This window comes from Amborella trichopoda, chromosome 10, assembly GCF_054954075.1.
Source record: "Amborella trichopoda isolate Santa Cruz 75 chromosome 10, AtrichopodaSantaCruz75HAP2 v2.0, whole genome shotgun sequence".
In the NCBI taxonomy this organism is placed as follows: Eukaryota; Viridiplantae; Streptophyta; class Magnoliopsida; order Amborellales; family Amborellaceae; genus Amborella; species Amborella trichopoda.
Window position 1 is genome coordinate 43,416,774 of NC_142345.1, and position 19,684 is coordinate 43,436,457.

The following is a 19,684-nucleotide window of genomic DNA, read 5'->3' on the forward strand; positions in this document are numbered from 1 at the left end:
TCTACACTATTTTTGAAGCTTTAAACTTTATAAATAAAGATAATAATATATTTTAAGACTATAAAAAATATTTTCACTATAAAATCACATTTTTCGACATTATTTGAAGGTAGGCTCTAATTTGATTGTTTAGAGCCTAGGCTCTATACAAACCGCACCCTCAATAAAATAGGCTCATAGTATATAATCCGATATTACACAGGAACAAAATCGTCGAAATGGTTGAACCCAGCGTTTAAAAAATCGCCGAGTCGAACCGGACTCGCCCGGTTCGACTCGAAATTCACGAAAAAGGTACCGGATCGGTTCAAAAACCGGGAATCGTCCGGTTCTAGAGAGAACCGGACGATTCCGCACAGTGACTCGCCGATTCACTATGCGGAATCGGCGAGTCCGTGAAGAACACGGGTTGCACAGTGTTCTTCACGGATTTTTTCAAATTTGTCATTTTTTTATCATTTTTTTTGTTTTTTTCGGCATGTGATCTGTTTTGCAGGCTGTAAACAGCTTTATTCAGATATTTCAAGGATTAAATGGTGGAAAAATTGGTTGTTTTTGGATCAAGAAAAATTCGGGGTTTAGGGTTTCCGCCATTTCTGAAATTTCATGCCAAATAGGGCATGAATCTTTCAAAATTTGTAGGCATATTGATCTTAAAGCTGTGAATCAAAAGCTTTTGTTACTAATTTGTGATAATCGTTGAGAAAAACAGAGTTTTTTGGAGATTGAAGGCTTCGGTTCACAAAAACAGGTAAGAACTTTGGGTTTTTTTTTTTTTCCGCCATTTGATTTATTTCACGGCATATTTTAAACAAAATGAGTTCAATAATTAGGGTTTTTAATCTTTATTGTGTCTAGTATGATTTAAAATTTTCAATTTTACGTAATCTGATCAATTACAACAAGAAATTTGATATGAACAGTGAGATGCCTGCGGAACCAAATTCCGCTGTTTTTTTTTTTTTTTTTCCGCCTTTTGATTTTGTTTTCATGATATATTTGAAATAATGTGTTAAAAATTTAGGTTTTTGATTCCTTATATTGTTGTTTATCAGAAAATATAGTCAATTGGATGTAATTTATTCACTTGGAGGTGAATTTTTGAGTTAAAATCGCTTATGTAAAACGACTCAGTGAAGAACAAATTTTTTTTTTTTTTTTTTTTTTTTTTTTTTTGTGTAGCCCATGATAGAATTTTTCGTAATCTATGATCGAATTTTTTGTAATCCATGATCAAAATGTTTGTTTTTTTTTCTTGTAATCCATGATCGAATTTTATTTTTTATTTTTTATTTTTGTAACCCATGATAGAATTTTTTGTAATCCATGATCGAATGTTTTGTAATCCATGATCGAAATGTTTGTTTTTTTTTGTAATCCATGATCGAATTTTTTGTTTTTTGTTTTTTATGTAACCCATGATAGAGTTTTTTGTAATCAATGATTGAATTTTTTGTTATCCATGATGTAATTGTTTTTTTCTTTTTTTGTAATCCACGATCGAATTTTTTGTTTTTTTTTTTGTAATGCATGATCGAATTTTATGTAATCCATGAACGAATTTTTTGTAATCCATGATAGAATTTTTTGTAATCCATGATCGACTTTTTTGTAATCCATGATCGAATTTTATGTAATCCATGATCGAATTTTTTGTAATCCATGATAGAATTTTCTGTAATCCATGATCGACTTTTTTGTAATCCATGATCGAAATGTTTGTTTTTTTTACTTGTAATCCATGATCGAATTTTTTGTGTTTTTTTTTTTTTTGTAACCCATGATTGAATTTTTTGTAATCCATGATCGAATTGTTTTTTTCTGTTCTTGTAATCCACGATCGAATTTTTTGTTTTTTTATGTTTTTTTTTTTTTTTGTAATCCATGATCGAATTTTATGTAATCCATGATCGAATTTTATGTAATCCATGAGCGAATTTTTTGTAATCCATGATCGAATTTTTTGTAATCCATGATCGAATTTTTAGAAAATTTATGATTTTTTTTTTTTAATCCATGATCGAACTTTTTGAAAATTTGTTAATTTTTTTTTTTAATCTATGATCGAATTTTTTGAAAATTTGCTGTACTTTTTTTTTTTATTTCTTTTTATCCATGATCGAATTTTTTGAAAAATGATGATTTTTCGAAAAGATGTGAAAATCGTGATAAAGTTTTGATTATCATGATGTATTAAACATTTAAACCCAATTTTAAAATTTTATTGTTTGAGTTTGCTGTAAATTTTTTTTTTTTTTTCCATGATCGAATTTTTTGAAAAATGATGATTTTCCGAAAAGATGTGAAAATCGTGACAAGGTTTTAATTATCATGAGGTATTAAACCATATTTTAAATTTTTATTGTTAAAGTTTTTGTTGAAAAAATTGTATGTTGATGGATTATTTATGCAAAAAAATGCATGTTATTATATTTTCAATACAAAACTGTATTTTTTTTATCTGTTGTTCATGGATTTTTTAGTTGGAATGACTGATGTTAGCCGGCTCTTTGAAGAATTGTTTTTATTATTAATTTTTTAATGCAAAAAATGTATGTTCTTGATAAATGAGTTGTAGCCATGTTTGGAGCTTGCATTTTGTATTATTCTAAATGTTTGTAATTGATATGTACGAAAATATTATTGTCCTTTTGCAATAACAAATAACAACGAATATGACTACATGAACTACCGCAACATATTATCATTACATATGGTGATTATTTTTCTTTTTGAACTGTCAGGTTAATTTAAACTTTTTACATCTTAATTTAGATCGTATGTTACTAATTTTATGCTTTATTGTAGTCCATGTATGTTGATATACTTATTCCATGATAATTCTATGTTTATCCTTTTGTGTGATGTAAATTAAATGTTGAATGGCGGTTCATGCAGGGGAAGAACATATCAATATTCGCATATTCATTCAAAAACATGAAAATTCTTAATGGAGTACCCTTATTTTTTATTGAATTCCTAAAAAACAATATTTATAATGAATTTTAATAATTTTTTCGGATTTTTTTGAAGCTTTATTCTGACCGATTCACCCGATTTCGATCCGGATCGCCGATTCTCCGATCCGGATCGCCGATTCGTCGATCCGGATCGATTTTTGAAAAGCCCGATCCCGATCACCGATCCGGTTTTTAAACCATTGGTTGAACCACCTCAGAAAGTACATAAGGTGGTTAAATCAGCAAGTTACTAATAAAGTGATATTTACCCAAAAACTAATAGAGTGATTATTTGTTGCTAACTTTAAACAATCAAAATAACGTGCATTCCAAACATTGTCATGAGATGTAATTTTAGTGTCGAAAGTTTTTAGGATGGTGCAAGAATCTATTTTTATCTATAAATATAAAATTTAGAACTCTAAAAATAGTTCAAATCAAGCAGATCTATAAGCACATGAAAATTTATTGAAAATAGACGGTCCGGATAATTTGTTGCAATATGTCATATTTATTTCAATATGTCATATTTATAGGACTTGAATATCTTTTGTCTCCACATTTATTTGTCTCGTTGATTCTACATTTTAAGTTGTCAATCTTCTATAAGTTTTATCCTTTTCTAAAATTATTTTATTTTAATATTTTTTAATTATTTTCTTAAGGATGTGGTTTATATGAGATTGCAACCTTAAATGATCAAATTAAAGTGCACCTCCAAATTTTATCATAAATACAATTTTGAAGTTCAAAATTCTTAGGATGGCTTGAGAATCTATTTTCATCTTTAATTATAAAATTTTAAACTTCAAAAATAATTCAAATCATGTAAATCTATAAACACTTGAAAATCTTCAAAACGGATGGTCCAGGTAACATATTGCAAGATACATTATTTTTAAGAGATACACTATTTTCAAGTCTCAATTTTTTTTTTTTCTTTTCATATTTATACGTCTTGATATCGCGATGAGCAATTAGAGGGCTTTCCAACATCAAAACAATATTTGATGGTGGATTTTTCATGTGCACCTTAATTCTACATTTAAAGTCACAACTTTATATAAAAGTTGCATCTTCTTTTAAGCTATCAAAAAAACGTTGCAATTTTATATAAACTTTTTCTTTTTCTAAATATTTTTTTAATTATTGGATGGCTACAAGGCCTAGGTTTTATGAAAGCAAAATAATGCCCCACTTTAAATCCTCGCCTGCAAAGCACTCTCTGCAATGGAAATCTCCATGATGCATATAAAATCAATTTCTAATACTGATAATAAAATTTGAAACTAAAAAAACAACGCACATCTTGTAGATCTATGAGCACTTATTTTTAGGGTGAAATAGACGGTCTAGATACTTTATTACAATATATATTATTTTTAGATCATAAGATCCTAATTTTTTTTTACAAGTATAATATTCAAGCCGAGATGATCAATATAAAGGTTTTTCAATGCTTGAATTGTAATTTCCAATGAGTTATAAGATGAAGATTTACTTATATTGTCGTTCAAAAAATTTTTTTTACTTAGCATGGCTGCAGCCCTATCATAACATTTGCTTTAATTATTTGGTTAGAAAATGCGCATGGGCAGTTATTGAATGTTTGGGAAAAGTTTATATAGAGCCGACGCTCTAAACAATCAAATTTGAGCCTATCTCAAAAAGTTTACTAAAAGAAGTTGTTTTGATGCCCAAATATCTTCAAATTGATCATCTCGACATCAAGATGAAGAAAATGGATTTCAAGTTTTGAAAATAGTATATTTTATAATGTATTTTTAGATTGTCAATTTTCAAAATTTGCAAGTTTTTATAGATATATTGATCTACCTTATTTTTGAAGCTTTAAACTTTATAAATAAATATAAAAATATATTTTAAGGCTATCACAAAGATTTTCAGTAATAAAACCACATTTCTCGCTATTTTAAGGTAGGCTCTAATTTATTTGTTTAGAGCCTACGCCTTATACAAACCGCACCCTGTTTGTTTTTAGGTGAATCCAGGGCAGTTAGGTCACTTGGCGGAAGGCGCTATTGCATTAAATTACCATAATGCCCTCTATCATCTTCAACGGCAGAGCCCCAACAAAATCCCCTCATAAGTCTTTATTTTGTCGTCAGATCTGAAAACGCCTCTTTCTCTCAAACTTGTCCATTTCTCTCTCTCTCTCTCTCTCTCTCTCTCTCTCTAACTTGTCCACTACTCTTTCTCTCTCTCTCTCTTGTCCATTTTTCACAGCAAGTGCCGATCTCTTCTTGCCCTAATTTCCTTATTTTCTTGCCCTAATTTGTTATGCAATTCCCTAAATCTTGCCCTAGTTTCTTCCACTCCTGGTCTAAGCTCCGATGTTCATGAGTTTATAGGGTTTCCTTTGTTTCTTACAGAGAAGAAAGAGAAATTTAATTGCAGGATATGCAGAAGACTGCTCAAGCCTGGTTCATGGGTGGACCCAGTGGGAGTGATCAGCAAAAGCCTTCTTCCTTGTTAGCTGACTGGAATTCATATGCAGCTTCTAGATCAGCTGAGGAAGATGCTTCCTCTGGTATGGGGTTTGATCTTGAGGCAGCAGTTCCTGGATCATTCGCGCCATTGTTGAAGACTGCAAATGAGAGGGTCACAGGAACGTTTAATGTGTAAGTTTTGGAAATTTTCTCACTCTTCTGAGTCAATTATGATGTGAAAACATGTTGAGTTCTTAATTGAACTGTGTGATGAGGGACTTGAATGACTGGTATAATGTGCGGGAACTGTTGAATGAAGTGTCAAAATATGAGAATATTAGCATTAGGGTTTGCAAATTCTTCTTGCATCGTGATTGTAATGTGAAAACAGAGTTTGAAGCTAGGCTTTATTATGAATTGTTGAATTAGTGATCAGTAAGGGAAAACTTTGGGTTTTCAATGTCTTGTTTGATGAGATTCTAATGACGAAGAATTGTGATAAGGTTTCAGAGTTGTTCTTGAACTAATATTCCTAAAAGTGGAGTCTTGTTGATTAGTTTTAAAAATTGTTATTGCAATTAGTTATGAGATTAATTATCAAATGTTTAAACTTTGTGCTAATTTATTTTCAATGTGCTGTTTTACTTGACACTTTGTGTAGTTGCTCTTTTTCTCTTTCCTTTTACTCTTTGCCTTAGTTTCTGGATCAGCAACAAGCATTGAGTCATTGACAAAGTCAAAACTTATATGATTTCATCCATTGTTTCAAAATTTGATAAGACCTTTTGATTATTGTAATATACAATTATGGTAATGAATAATGTCATCCTGAATCTTGAAATTGGAATGATCATAAAATGGCAATCGATAAACTTATGTTTCAATCTACGTGAAGTATGCATATTGTAAACAAAGAGGATGATGGGAAAGGGGCTGGTGTCCTGGTGGTAGCACCCCACACCCTAGTCACCACATTGTGGTTTCCGTTCCCACCATTAACGCCACGTCACTAATACTTTCAAAAAGCTAACTACTAATCTACTTGAAAAAACGGGTAGGGGCCTGTCTTCCCCACTGAATGACCCAAAAAAAAAAAAACAGGATGATTACAGATTCTCCTTTATCTATGAATATTATTTAAGTTTAAGACCCTTGTCTATCTTTATAAGGCAAAAAAGAACTTATCTTTCAAAGAAGACAACAAGACTATATTTTGTTTTCCCGATTCATTTATTGTGCTAAAAATTAATGCCCATTATTATTTCCTGTAAAAATCCCCATGAAGGGGACGTGCCAAAGAATTCTTGATGATTACCTTGCCGACAATATACCGATTATCACCAGTAATGGTATTTTAATCTTATGATGTTTGAATTGTAAATTTTGAGAAGACTATCATCTTTCCCGTTTCTATGGCCATTGGACAATTAATTTATTTAGCAGAACTGTTAATCTTCATCACTTTCATTGGTTCCTATTTGGTCTTACCGTATATTTTACTTTTAGGGTTTCAAAAGGGGTGAGGGACTTGCCCGGTAACTTGCAATCTGCTACTAGCTCTGTGCCTTCTGGGAAATCCCTGATGTATTTTGGGCTGTTTTTGGCAACGGGTGTTTTCTTTGTCTTCATCGCTTTCACCATGTTCCTCCCTGTCATGGTGTTGGTGCCTCAAAAATTTGCAATATGCTTTACCCTTGGCTGTGCCTTCATTATCGGATCATTCTTTGCCCTAAAAGGCCCAAGAAATCAGCTGGCTCACATGTCTTCAAGAGAGGTAATTGTGAACCTCCATCTTATTGTTTTGGTGAAGTATAACATAATTGAATGTATGTTACACTGTACTCCAAAGGGAATCTGCCTCCATTTCTGATGACAGACAGTGGAGAATAACCTCGGTGGGTCCCAGGAGGCCGGGACATTCTCCCATTACCCTGGTTGATCTCCACAACTGTTATTGTGAACGGATGGATGACCTATGGTCTGGAACATCTTACAACATAATCCATTGGAATATGGATACTATACTCCATTTGCAACATGGTATACATACACCTTTTTCTTATTTATAATGGCACATGGATATCAGTGCTGCTCTTGAATGCTTGCTGGAATTGCCTCTCTAATTTGGAAAAATTAATTGTAGAAAAGAAAATGTTATTTTAGTGGTGGCTAATTTGTGCACCAATGTTTAATGCACGCTGCATTTCCTTTTGATTTTACTATCACATAAATATTGATTTCATTCTTGATCCCCAAAATTCTCTTTCACTTGGTTTTTTTGTCTTGTGATTTGCCTATACTTGTAAGTCTATCGGTAGCATTATTGGCCCCTATGCAAAACGTGGTCGGAAGTGATTTTCACCAAAGGGTGCATAAGTATCCAGGAGCCCTTCCTTGTGTTGAAACAGTGTTGTTGGGATCGGGAGCGGGAGTGATAGAGGGATCAGGATCGGGAGCGAGGGATCATGAAATGCTAGAAGATCGCTATGGTTGGGAACGCCGTCCGTACAATGCTTATGTTAGGGATCGAGATTCCAACCTTTTGGGGATCTTGATCCCAGCCTTTTGGGATCTTGATCCCAACTTTTTGGGGATCTAGTTACCAACCGTAAAGTGTATAATAATCAAGGGTTATGTATACTCTTTAAAATAGGGATCTCATTAGTTATAGCAAGCAAGCAATATTTGTGTTGTTAGTTGGCTATAAACAAAGAAAATCCTTAGTTTGGTTGTTGTCTTAGTCTTTAAGATTGGGATCGATATCCCTAGCAGCAAGATTCAGGATCCTTTTCTGTGGGGTACGAGATCCCAAAAATTTAAAATTCGAGATCCCTTAGAGATCCATTCTGGGAGCGACAGAATCGAGACTCTAGAAGGGATTGCCTACTAAAGTAGGAGATCCTGGTAACTATGGTTTGAAATTCAGTGACACTTAACAGCTTAAGAAATCCTCTTCCATTAGGATGAGACAGTGGAAGTTTCTGCGATACAATCTATTAGGCTCATCTTCGGATTAGGAGTCTCAATTATAACGGAGTCAGAAGGCCTTTTGGGCTTGCAAAGTAGGTCATGATTGGCTTGTATGCTTCCTAGCTGCTCCAAGGTTATCTTTTCTAGGAGTTCTTTCGATTTCATTTCTTAAAATAGTATTAGACAAAACTTCACATTTACTGCAAAACTTAAAAAGTTGAGTTACATGCTATTTGGTCAGTGGTTTAAACCAAAGTTTGGGAGTTTGGTACAGTTTGGTCAGGGGTTGAAACCAAAATTTCTGATGATAATTATTTTTAAGGTCATCTGTGCTTTGTGCTTTTATAATATGTTGTCTATGATAATTTTAAAATTATAGATTCTTTTATATTATTGAACATGCTAGTAGAGAGGATTGATGAATCAAATGTATAATTGGTATATTTTTTTCATTAGTAAATGTATAAATGGTCGTTAATCTGCCGTGATTGAAAATTGAAACTATTTCAGCAGTCCCGAACCATTACTGCAGAGGCATTGGCCTTTGATTTGGATGCCTTCCGCTGCTCAATGCATGTGAACAGTCTACGATGAGTAGTTGATTGGTGCGCATTTGCAGCATTGGAGTTTCAAAGTCCCCAGCTCCCCCTTTAACTCTTTTCATATCTGTTTTATTTTCTTTAGATGCTGGGGTCTCATGTTTGTTTATTAGTTCTTTTCTTCTTGGTCTTTGAGAGGATTAACCGTGGGAGCTCTTTCGTGGCCTTTTTGTTTCCCACCTTATGGCGAATGTGGTATTTTGTATAGAACATGAGTCGTCTATATTGTTGGATCTGTTGGAGGGTACAAGCAACTAAACAAGGATGGTAATGATGTTATTGGATGCTGGGTAGTTGTCCAGAGAGAAGATTATTGGGTGTTGGAGCTTCCTTCAGCCTTTTCAGGAAAGGGTTTAATGTAGTGAACTTGGGACGTTGCCTCTTGATGATTGGGTATCCTAGGTATTTGAATCGTTCAACATCCCTTGCCTGAGGACCATGTGAAACTGATCTTACTAAGGAGTAATAGGGTGGATTTCAAGGCCTGCAAGTGGAATCATGTTTCAATGTTTGTGGTTCATTCAAGGTTTTACGGGTTTCACTGCCACGTCAATGATGTCCAAGGTAAATCCTCGTGGTTTAATATGCTTGTATCACCACTCCATGGTCTTCTCTTTCTTTCATTGCTCTGGATGAGTGGCTCCATTGGTTATTGAGGGGAGTGAACTCAATATTTTGTTGGTCTCCCTTGCTCACAAGGTGTCCAAGGGTATGCTTCAGTAATCTCGACCCTTGGTATTCCCTCCTATTGGGCGTTTGGGGGTTCTCCCTCTCATTCATGAATTTCCTGGATTTTTCTTGCACTCCTTCTGAAGTATCTATCTATCTATTTTTTGCCACTTATTTCTTAAGTAAAACAGATACTAATTGGTAAGGCATTTATTCCAGACAAGATTCCTTTATATACTCTAAAAGGAGTAGTAGAAAAATCCCAGAAAAAAATGGCAGATGCTTCATTGTTAACTGATTGATAAGATGCATATTGCAGCTCCTTGAGTTTAGACTCGGAGTAACTTCCAGGAAATTTGGTCTTGAAATTAATAACCTTTGTCTCTTGCTTTTGAACAATATACGACGATGTTTCCATTGGGAAATATTCGCATGAGGCAGGGTGTCAAAGTGCTGTACCATTTATGAAGCATGAACTACTTGAAAAACTACAGGGAGTTTTATGCCATCATAGGTAATGTTGGGTTCTGAATGTTGCATGTAAATCAAGGAAAGAAGCACATGGGAAACATTTATGAACTTCAGGGAATCGTTAGGGGAGATACAAGGGAGTTGGGATACAGCTGCAATTTGGGGAATAGGTTTTTCCCCAACCTTGATTATTCCTCACACGTTTAAGATATGTAGAATCCATGGGCAATCCTCTTAACTCACGATGTCATGTAATGTTGGGTAGCCCATCCTCCTTTCTCCCCTATTGGTGTATTGGAGGAATATTCTTCTAGGTATCTAAATAATCGTGCCAAACCACTGCTAGTTGTGATGTTTTCTTTAATTTGTGTTACTTGAAAGGTTTGTCTAATTAACTGTGTTATCAAAAAGAAAACTGCATTCTTATGAGTTCCTCATACTGGAAATTGTGAATGGTGAAATGTGGACTTAGCCAATAAAAGAGTAGTGATAGGTGGTGTTTTGTTTGCTGCCTTCAGACGCTTAATTCCACCAATTCTACTTGTAATTGAACTAAAAGTTATATCCTTTGATGATTCTATTATGTTTATTTGTAGCACGTCTTGATTCTATTGGCTCTGTTTAGTTTTTTCACACTTGATGGCTTCCAATGTTCAGAAACCCCCCTCGACTAGGGGACTTACCCCCTGGCCGAGTCCATCACAGGCCCAAAAGGCCCTAAAAAAATATATAAAAAAACTAAGAAAAATTTGAAAAACAAAAAAGTAAATTCAAACCTAAAGCACCTTTAAAAAGCTAAAACAATGTTAAAAAAGTAGAGAACTTGGATCTGAAAAAACCCAAATTACAGTTTGGAATATTTTTAAAAAAATCCAAAAAAATATAAAAATGTGATTATGGCAAAAAAACACTCACCAACCTTTGCCCAAGACATCTAAATCATGTAAGAAAAAATCGTATGGAATAACTTTATTTTTTTTACAATTTTTTAATCGTTTTGAATTTGTTTAAATATCTCGAGTTTTCACACAACTCGAGGGTACTCGGTCAAGCCGAGTGGACCTAGCGAAGTCCTGGTACGCTGGTTGCTTCAATTAGCTCTGATCTTTGTCTCTCACATACTGCCTTGGTCGCAATCAAATTTTCTCACATCCTTGTTGATTTATTTCAGAGGCTTCCATTCACGCTGGGATTCATTGGCAGCATGGCTGGCACTATCTATGTTTCAATGGTTCTTCACAGTTACATCCTTTCTGTGCTCTTCTCGGCTCTACAGGTGTGTTGTCATCAAAAGACATTTTACTTTCTCATATATTTTGTGCTAATACATTGAACTCATCTCTCTCTCTCTCTCTCTCCCTCTCTCTCTCAAATTAGGTTTTGGCTCTTGGATATTATGCTATCTCATACTTCCCTGGAGGATCTGCTGGATTAAAGTTCCTTTCATCGACCATTACATCTTCAATACTTAGGTGCTTTGGCAGGTGATTTTGATGACCCATCTTCTCTCCAGCTTTTGCCTCGGATGTGTAATATAAATTTTGTCAGCTGGGATTTTAAAATGCTTGGAAACATAGTAGAATATTTCTGCAGGAAGCAGATTCGTCCACCCATTGTTGGTTTTCTAGCTTAATCTGGAGTCGTTCTCTCTCATCCACCCTATGTTACTGTTCTAGCATGATATCGATTCTCCCTGGTCTTTCTGGATTGTTGTCACTAGTCGGCCTTTCTCTCCTCTTCTTTCTGGAACAAGGCTTCTCACCCATTTAGGGAAAATGGTTCTGTAAGCAGTCTACTGCAAAGCCAGCTCATCTGAATCATCCATTTTGATCAAGCGGTGTGGCTTTCATCCAGTGCTCGACTGCGTGCCTCACTCCGCATATTGTGTGCTTGGAAGGTCCAGATTTGCTGGCCTATGTGAAGCCACGCAATAAGCCCAGCTTGTGTAGTCATTGCCCCTTATCTTAAGTCTTCTTGCACTAGTGTAGTTTAATGATTTGGCTCATATGGGTTCATTGAGCTCCACACATGTTTATGTGAGTGTTTAAATTTGGTGCCGACTCAAGCACTCGCCTGGGCGAGTCAGCTTGCTGATTCCAGGTGAGTCGGTCCTAAATGGTCAGAAAAAGGGAAAAAAGAAGAAGAAATCACTCAACGAATCGCCCAAGTCCCTACAGTGTGTAGGCCATTTAATCCAGGACAACCCTGGGCAATTCCTTGCTTGGGGATCCCGCATTCCACGTAATAAGCCTGGCATATATGGTCATCTTACCCATCTTAGGAGTTCTTGCAAGGTATTAGTTTAATGATTTGGTTTATTTGGGTTTATTTAGCTCTACATATGTTTATATGAGTGCTTGTATTGGGTGCCTACTCAGGCACTTGCCTGGGTGAGTCGGCTTTGCCGACCCCAACTCTAAGTTGGTTCCAGGTGATTCGGTCCTAAATTGGTGGAAAAAAGGACGAAAGCAAAGAAGGAACTGCATGGGACTCGTGAATGTGTACTGATCGGCCAGTCCTGTATAACCCCGGGCGATTTGGAAAGCCCTTTGGTCCGAGCCAACTCGGATGATTCCAAACAGGCTTGCCTATTCTTCAATCACTTATCTATAATTGGGGTCTACTAAATATCGCCTTGTTTGTTTTTAGATTGTGGGAAATTGCCACTTGCATTTGGTTACAAGGGCTGACTCGACAGATATATGGATTTCCGCATTGAATAGATATTTCACGGTTTGGGACTTTAGTTGTAGGGCCGTTCCCCTCTACTACAGCTTGAGCAATATATAATTTAGAGGCAAGAGGCGTCATGTTTCCACACACACACTCTCTCTCTCTAATGAGCACCCTCGGGAGTATGGTTTACCTCAATTCCCTGGGTCAAAAGATAAGATTTGGTGAATCTTTTCAATATGAAATTTTGGGGACCGCTTACTAATTACTTTATTAATATCAAAAAAATAAAAAAAGAAATTTAAGCTTTCTAACAATTAGATTTCACCATTTAAGAATTGGATGGTCTCTATTCAATCACGAAACTTTTTTCTGTTTTTTCAATACTCGGGGCTACAACTAGGATTTTTTTTTTTATCAAGGACCTTAAAATTGATTCAAGGTGGGATTTTACTTTGAGTAAATTTATTTGAGGGAGTAGAATATCTTTTGGCCTCTGATATATTCTAGTTTAAATGATTAGGCTGGCTTGGTCGAGTCGAGCCGTCAATGTAAGACCTGATCGTAGGTCAGGCAACCGTGTTGAAAAGAAGGTCCTGGTATAGGCAAGACCGGACCCTGGTTGGCTGGAGGTGAAGTAGTTCGAAACTTTTATAATGAATGGAAATGTTTTGATAGACGTCCAATTTTATGATAATTCTTCCCAATATATTTTATGGAGCAGAATGGTATATTAGGATTCGTATAGTCAATTTTAATTAGTTGAAAAAAAGTTTTGAGGATGGTGATTAGGGTATTTCTTTCAAATTATAATGAATTTTTCTGAAAAGGGCATTGTATTTTGTTGTCCCCTCCCTTTCTTTTTGAAAATGTCAACGTAAAAATTGATATTAAAGTTATTTGTAACAAATAAGGACTTTCTCTTCTCTTCCCTCTCTGACTTATTGCCAAACTCATTTCACCCGTCTTGTGGATGTTCTCCTCCTGGCTCTCAGGTGGATCTGCTCTCTCTCTCTCTCTTTCAAGAGAGGGTGAAATGGGTTAGTGAGGTATAAAGAGGAGAAGATAGTTCTTATTTGGTATAAATAATATTATTAATTTTAGTTTTCAGGCAAAATGTGAGAAACAAGGGGAGGGGATGAGAGGGTGCTATAATATTTCCACCAAAAATTTATTGCGTCTTGAAAGAAAAAATGTGTGAGAGAGGCTATGTAAAATTGAAGTGAAAATTGAAGGTCACCACAAATTTTTTTCTCAATAATAATCTTATTAACTGCTTTTCTAGTAGTTGAATGACTTATTTATCCTAGGAATAAGTAATTTTATTATAATCCATTTCTTATATAGATAGGGTGTGGTTTGTGTAAGGTTGCCTCCTTAATCAGTCAACATGAGTGCACCTCCAATCGTCATGAGATGCAATTTTGGTGTAAATTTTTTTTAGGATGGTGTGAAAATATATTTTTATCTCAAGTTATAAAATTTTAGACTTAAAAAAAACAAATTTATAAATCTATGAAAATCTTGAAAATAAACAGTACATATAATTTATTTTAAGATATATTAGTTTTAGGATTTGAAATCTCTTTTTTTACATCTCGAAATTGAGATGATCTATTAGATATTTTTCCAATGTCAAATAACTGTTTTCAAAACACATTAAGAATTGCACATAATTCTGTATTTTAAGGTGTCTTATATATATATATTCGATATTTTTCCAATGTCAAAATAATTGTTTTCAAAAACCATTAAGAATTGCACATAATTCTGTATTTTAAGGTGTCATATATATATATATATATATATATATATATATATATATATATATATATATATATATATATATATATATATATATATATATATTGTATATAAAAATATGGGTTGCGGTTTGTATAGAGGCGAGATTCTAAACAATCAAAGTAAAGCGCACCTTTAAATAGTGTCGAGAAATGTGGTTTCATTACTGGAAATTTTTGTGATGGCCTTAAGTATGTTTTTATTTCTAATTATAAAATTTCAAGCTTAAAAAATAGTGTAGATTGAGCAAATCTATGAAAATTTGAAAATTAACCATTCAAAAATGTATTATAAGATGTACTATTTTCAAAACTTGAAAACCACTTTTATCTGATGTCCTTGTATTGATGTCAAGATGATGAATTTGAGGATTTTTAAGGCATCAAAATGAAATTTTTGAGGTGCCTTAATTTGATTGTTTAGAGCCTCGCACTCATATAAAACTTTTTCCAAAAAATTTTCATATAAAAATATACATAAAAAAACTGCATTTAGAGAGTCGTTTGGCCCTTTGTGAACCTGGGTGGTCAGGTGCGGCCCCCTCAAGATCAACGACTCTGCCGTGTCATGGACGTTATATTGCATTACATGGGTACGCATGTCGTCAAAGTTAGAGACGACCTCAAAACGAATTTCCCAATGAGCGCGCGCCTCGTGTCTACATGATACGTGCTGACGTGGTTGTTGAAGCCGCCGTCAAACTCGCAATTCCATTAGAAATTAAGAAAAAAGAGCAAATTTATTATTTATTAGAGGGAAAAAATCACCGGCATTTGGAGTGAAGGCCCTCTCTCCTTTCTGGTTCTTTTTCACCCGTTCGTCTCCTCAGAATCCGACGAAAATGGGGCAATTTTGGAGTCATGTTTGAGTTTTTAGCAATTTGCCGGTGATTTTTCTGGCCAAGACGTATCATACCATGTCATCTGGTATGCCTCTGCCCTTTTTCCGTTTAAATCTTAACTTTTTTATTTATCCCAATATTATTCATTTAGTTCATGGAAAAGGGAAGAAAATTTTTTATTCGAGCTTTGGAAAAAGCAGGTAATTTTTTTTGTCCGATAAAATTCTTTCCTTTACAAATTTCTGGCCAATTCCACATGAGTTTCTTGTTTTCAGAGATTGTCTGGTGTTCGATGGTAATGTTTCTAGCGAGTTTTTAGATTTTCCGGTGGTTTTCTGGCAGATTAAGCGGGATTTCTTGTTCTCAGGCGAAGAGTGCGAGTGTCTCTTTCGGGCAAATTAAGCTTGGGTTGGAAAATAAACAGGAATTCAGGCAATTGAATTAAACGGATTGAAAAATGAACAGGAATTTCTGGTAATTGCATTGAGATTCGAAGTGCAAAATTAGTAGGAATTTTCAGGCCATTTTGATGTATTTATTTCCTGTTTAGAGATCTTTACTTTCCGGCATAAATCTGTGATCGGAAAATTTTGACAATATTCTCTGAAGTACTAAAATTTTCGTAGGGAAAATTGTACTTGTCCGGGAATTGACTTTCCGGTGAACGATGATATAGGAATTCTTGTGGTCCGGTTTGGAACCAAAATCCTCATCTCTAATAAATGGCGAACATGCCCTCGCCGTCCTTTGTGGATGTCAATAATACCCTTAGTTGGGCATCAGAATTACCTGGCCACCCTGTGTCACACGTGAAGGGCCTTTGTACTCTGTAGTTTCCAAACTGACTAAAATACCCCTTCTGGAACATGGACTTTCTATAATGCCGTAAAATTTTGTATTGACGTAAATGCCCTTGAACCAATGACCCTTCGTAGATTCACCCCTTCGTAAATCTGTTTTGCAGGGACTACCCTTCGTCCCATTCCCTTAAGTTCTGATTGTTTACCAAAATACCCCTTATCCCGCCATCAAAATTCGAACCTGAAATTCTCTGTCACCTATTGACGAAAATATCCCTGATTACATTCTTAAGTTCGATTCAATGCAAGACTCCGTCCACATTCCCACTGGTTTATCCGGCGAAAAACCGGCCGAAGATCCGTCCAATGTTGCCGGAAAATTGAACCAGAGCACCGTGAATTGCCTCTATGAAGCAAAAATCGCAGGATTCCGGCGTCTAGTGACAGTGACCTGGTGTAAAAACCTAATGGCGCATGACCTCTCTATTGCCCTAGAAAAACCGGGCACTTCAGATAATCACTACACATGCAAAATCGAGCTCAAACCATGGTACTTTTGGAGCAAAAAGGGGTTCAAATCCTTTGAAATCGATGGCAAAAAGCTCGATTTCTACTGGGATTTGAGAACTGCTAAATTTTCAGGGAGCCCTGAACCGTTTGCTGATTTCTATGTTGCTCTTGTCTTTGAAGAGGAGGTTGTTCTTTTAATGGGGGATTTGAAAAAAGAAGCCTTCAAGAAAACAAAGGCCAGGCCGTCTTTGACAGATGCAGTGCTGTTATCAAAGAGAGAGCACGTTTTTGGAAAGAGAAGCTTTGTAACCAGAGCGAGATTTGATGAGAGAGTAAACAAAGCTCATGAGATCATAATCGAATGCCCAGTTAATGGAATTCTGAATCATGAGCTATGGATCAGCATTGATGGCATGGTTTTGATTCAGGTGAACAATTTGCAGTGGAAATTCAGGGGAAATGACACGATAATGGTGAACAAATTACCCGTTCAGGTGTTTTGGGACGTTCATGACTGGATCTTTGGGATTGGTTCAGGTCATGCTCTGTTCATATTCAAGCCTGATTCGCCGCATTCCGGTGAACAGAGGCATTTTTCCGGCGAGGGTTTGACAGGGTTTTGCTTGTTCTTGTATGCTTGGAAGATAGAGTGAGAAAGTGAGAAAAATAGAGTGAGAAGAAAGTGGGACAGACTGAGATGAATGGTTAGGCTTCGACGATAGGTTTCCGGCCATTGTGGGTCAGATTCCGGGGTCTTATGCGGCGTGAAAGATTTCTGTAGACCGGGGAGAGAGATCAGGGGGGAAAGAGGGAGAGTTCATCTAATGGGATCAAGAAAATTTTTGTTGTCGGCATTCTGATGAGTCTTGATTTCGATGAAAATAAGTTGATATGTGGTGGTGGTATCCTCTCTCCATCAGAAACATGTGAGATGGGATAGGTTATGGTTTCTCATAAAAGAAGAAAGATGAAAAAAAAAAAAAAAAAGCTAATAGTATCCAATAAGATCATTAACCTTTTGGTGCAAAGCGGGTTACAATTATTCCAGTGAAATTTAATGGTTGCATTTATTCCATTAACCGATTACAAATTTCAAAAGAAACATTTTGAACTCTGTGAGACATCCAAGCTATAAATTTCACATGATAGTTATAAATAATTATGAACTCCTTATGTGAAACATAAATGGTTTCATTGTATACAATCTCATAAAAAATGTCTATCAAAAAGATGAAATTTCGGTGTGGAAATTATAGGTATATATTATTTAAAGCGCTATTAGTATTTTTTCTAAAATTTTCACTTATTATATTCCAAATTTTAGATATGAAGCGTATACCCGTTTTTAGGAGCTCCAATTATTATTTTTTTTAAATTGCACTATTTTTGGATATTTAGGATCCAAATAATAATAATAATTTAGAACTTCAAGGTCCGAAATTACCATATTTTCAAATCTTTAGGATCGGAAAAAAAAAAATGAAATTTCTATATTTTTAGATCTTAAAATCGAAAAAACCAAAAAACAAAACAAAACCAATTTGGACATTCAAAGTCCGTAATTTCCCTATTTTTGGATCTTAAATTGCTTTATTTCTTATTTTATAATTCGAAAATCCAAAAAAATTAATCATAGTTCATGTAAAAATAAATTTTGGATCTTGAGAATCTAGAAAGAGCAATTTAGTGATTTTTTTAAAATACTGCTGTAACAATGGATATAAAAATAACAGAAAATTTTATGTGGAATTATAATAACGTTTAAAATAATAGATATATGTTTTAATTTTTTTTTATTTTATTTGAGACAAGGTTCGGATGATGATGATTTTTTTTTGTATTTATTTTGTTATCACGAATTTTTTTAAAAAAATTTGCCTTTATTTTTTTTACAATGATTATAAAATTCAATGTTTCAAAATAATGCAAATTAGTCGATTTTTAAATGTTTGAAAATGGTGAGTTGCAAAATGCGCTACTTTTTATTGTAAAGTGTTGGTCTTAAAGGAAAATATTATATAAGGCACATGCCTCACAATAAAGGTGAAGCCACCACAAAAATCCTAGGGGAATGAATGCATAGTTCTAGTGCCAGATAATCTTTTAATTGGGCTTTTGATAAATGGTAGGGCCAGCACCTTGAAACCCAACTACAAAACTTATTTTTGGTACAAAATAATTTTCGAGTTGATTATCTACAATTATGCATCGGATTCCGAACTCTAAAAACTATTTATCAAATATTAAGCATTTATAGATCCATTAGATTTGTAGTACTTTTGGAACTTCAAAAAGGTTATAATGCGTACAACATAAAGTTATATGAGATGAATTTATAGGAAGTTTTATTTATAAATTTATTGTTTTTAAGGACTATTTTTTACTTTATTTAAAGTATTTTATTAAAATCATTTTTTTTCCTAGAAATACATATAAAAATGTTACGAATTGAAAACGTTAAATAAGTAATAATATTATATATATGATACAAGATATGTACCAAACAAATAATGGAATAATATTATCAGAATTGAAAATGTTAAATAAATAATAATATTATATACATAACACAAGATATGTACCAAACAAATAATAAAACAATATTATCCAAACTATGTCAATTTTAGAGAAGATTGTCCATTCCAAATAAGATTAAGTATCATCCAAACTGCCCTTAAGATTTTAACACCCTTAAGCAATTGTAAAGGCATATGATTTATGGGAAAGCTTTTCCCCCTACAACATAGAAGTTCTATCATCTTTCTACCATCCAGCCATCTATTTTTTATCAAGAGAGCCACTCACCGTTTGATCTTAGATCCGATGTCTCAATGTATTTTATTTTTAATTTTTTCAATACAATTTTTTTTTGAATATGAAATTTGGTACGTACCATCTTCTCATTGGGGCGCACCTATAAAAAATATTAACAATAATT

The 19,684-nt window shown here is 34.3% G+C and overlaps 2 protein-coding genes across 8 annotated transcripts; both read left to right on the plus strand.

The window, feature by feature from the left end:
- Positions 1 to 5,084: 5,084 nt before the first annotated feature.
- LOC18447540 (Got1/Sft2-like vescicle transport protein family) lies at positions 5,085 to 17,774 on the plus strand. 7 transcript variants are annotated; one of them, XM_088849168.1, is made up of 6 exons: positions 5,085 to 5,602; positions 6,917 to 7,184; positions 11,291 to 11,395; positions 11,497 to 11,603; positions 15,779 to 15,910; positions 16,401 to 17,774. In XM_088849168.1, the coding sequence occupies exons 1-5, from the start codon at positions 5,382 to 5,384 to the stop codon at positions 15,879 to 15,881; spliced, it is 804 nt and encodes a 267-aa protein (XP_088705294.1). In that variant the 5' UTR covers positions 5,085 to 5,381; the 3' UTR covers positions 15,882 to 15,910; positions 16,401 to 17,774. The 7 variants fall into 7 exon arrangements, with proteins under 7 accessions (XP_088705294.1, XP_020531196.1, XP_088705293.1 ...); XM_020675537.2 differs by lacking the exon at positions 15,779 to 15,910 and adding an exon at positions 13,316 to 13,424 and having other exon boundaries at positions 16,401 to 17,600; XM_088849167.1 differs by having other exon boundaries at positions 16,063 to 17,600.
- On the plus strand, positions 16,539 to 17,774 carry LOC18447539 (uncharacterized). The gene has a single exon (XM_006857636.4). The coding sequence runs from the start codon at positions 16,539 to 16,541 to the stop codon at positions 17,397 to 17,399; it is 861 nt and encodes a 286-aa protein (XP_006857698.1). The 3' UTR covers positions 17,400 to 17,774.
- Positions 17,775 to 19,684: the final 1,910 nt, after the last annotated feature.

What these genes read in the sequence shown, in the direction of transcription:
- LOC18447539 (XM_006857636.4), top strand. Translation starts at nt 16,539, where the DNA reads ATGCAAGACTCCGTCCACATTCCCACTGGTTTATCCGGCGAAAAACCG.
- LOC18447540 (XM_020675536.2), top strand. Translation starts at nt 5,382, where the DNA reads ATGCAGAAGACTGCTCAAGCCTGGTTCATGGGTGGACCCAGTGGGAGT. An exon ending in GTCACAGGAACGTTTAATGT is followed by an intron (nt 5,603 to 6,916) that starts GTAAGTTTTGGA and finishes TTTTACTTTTAG; the next exon opens with GGTTTCAAAAGGGGTGAGGG. An exon ending in TGCTCTTCTCGGCTCTACAG is followed by an intron (nt 11,396 to 11,496) that starts GTGTGTTGTCAT and finishes CTCTCAAATTAG; the next exon opens with GTTTTGGCTCTTGGATATTA.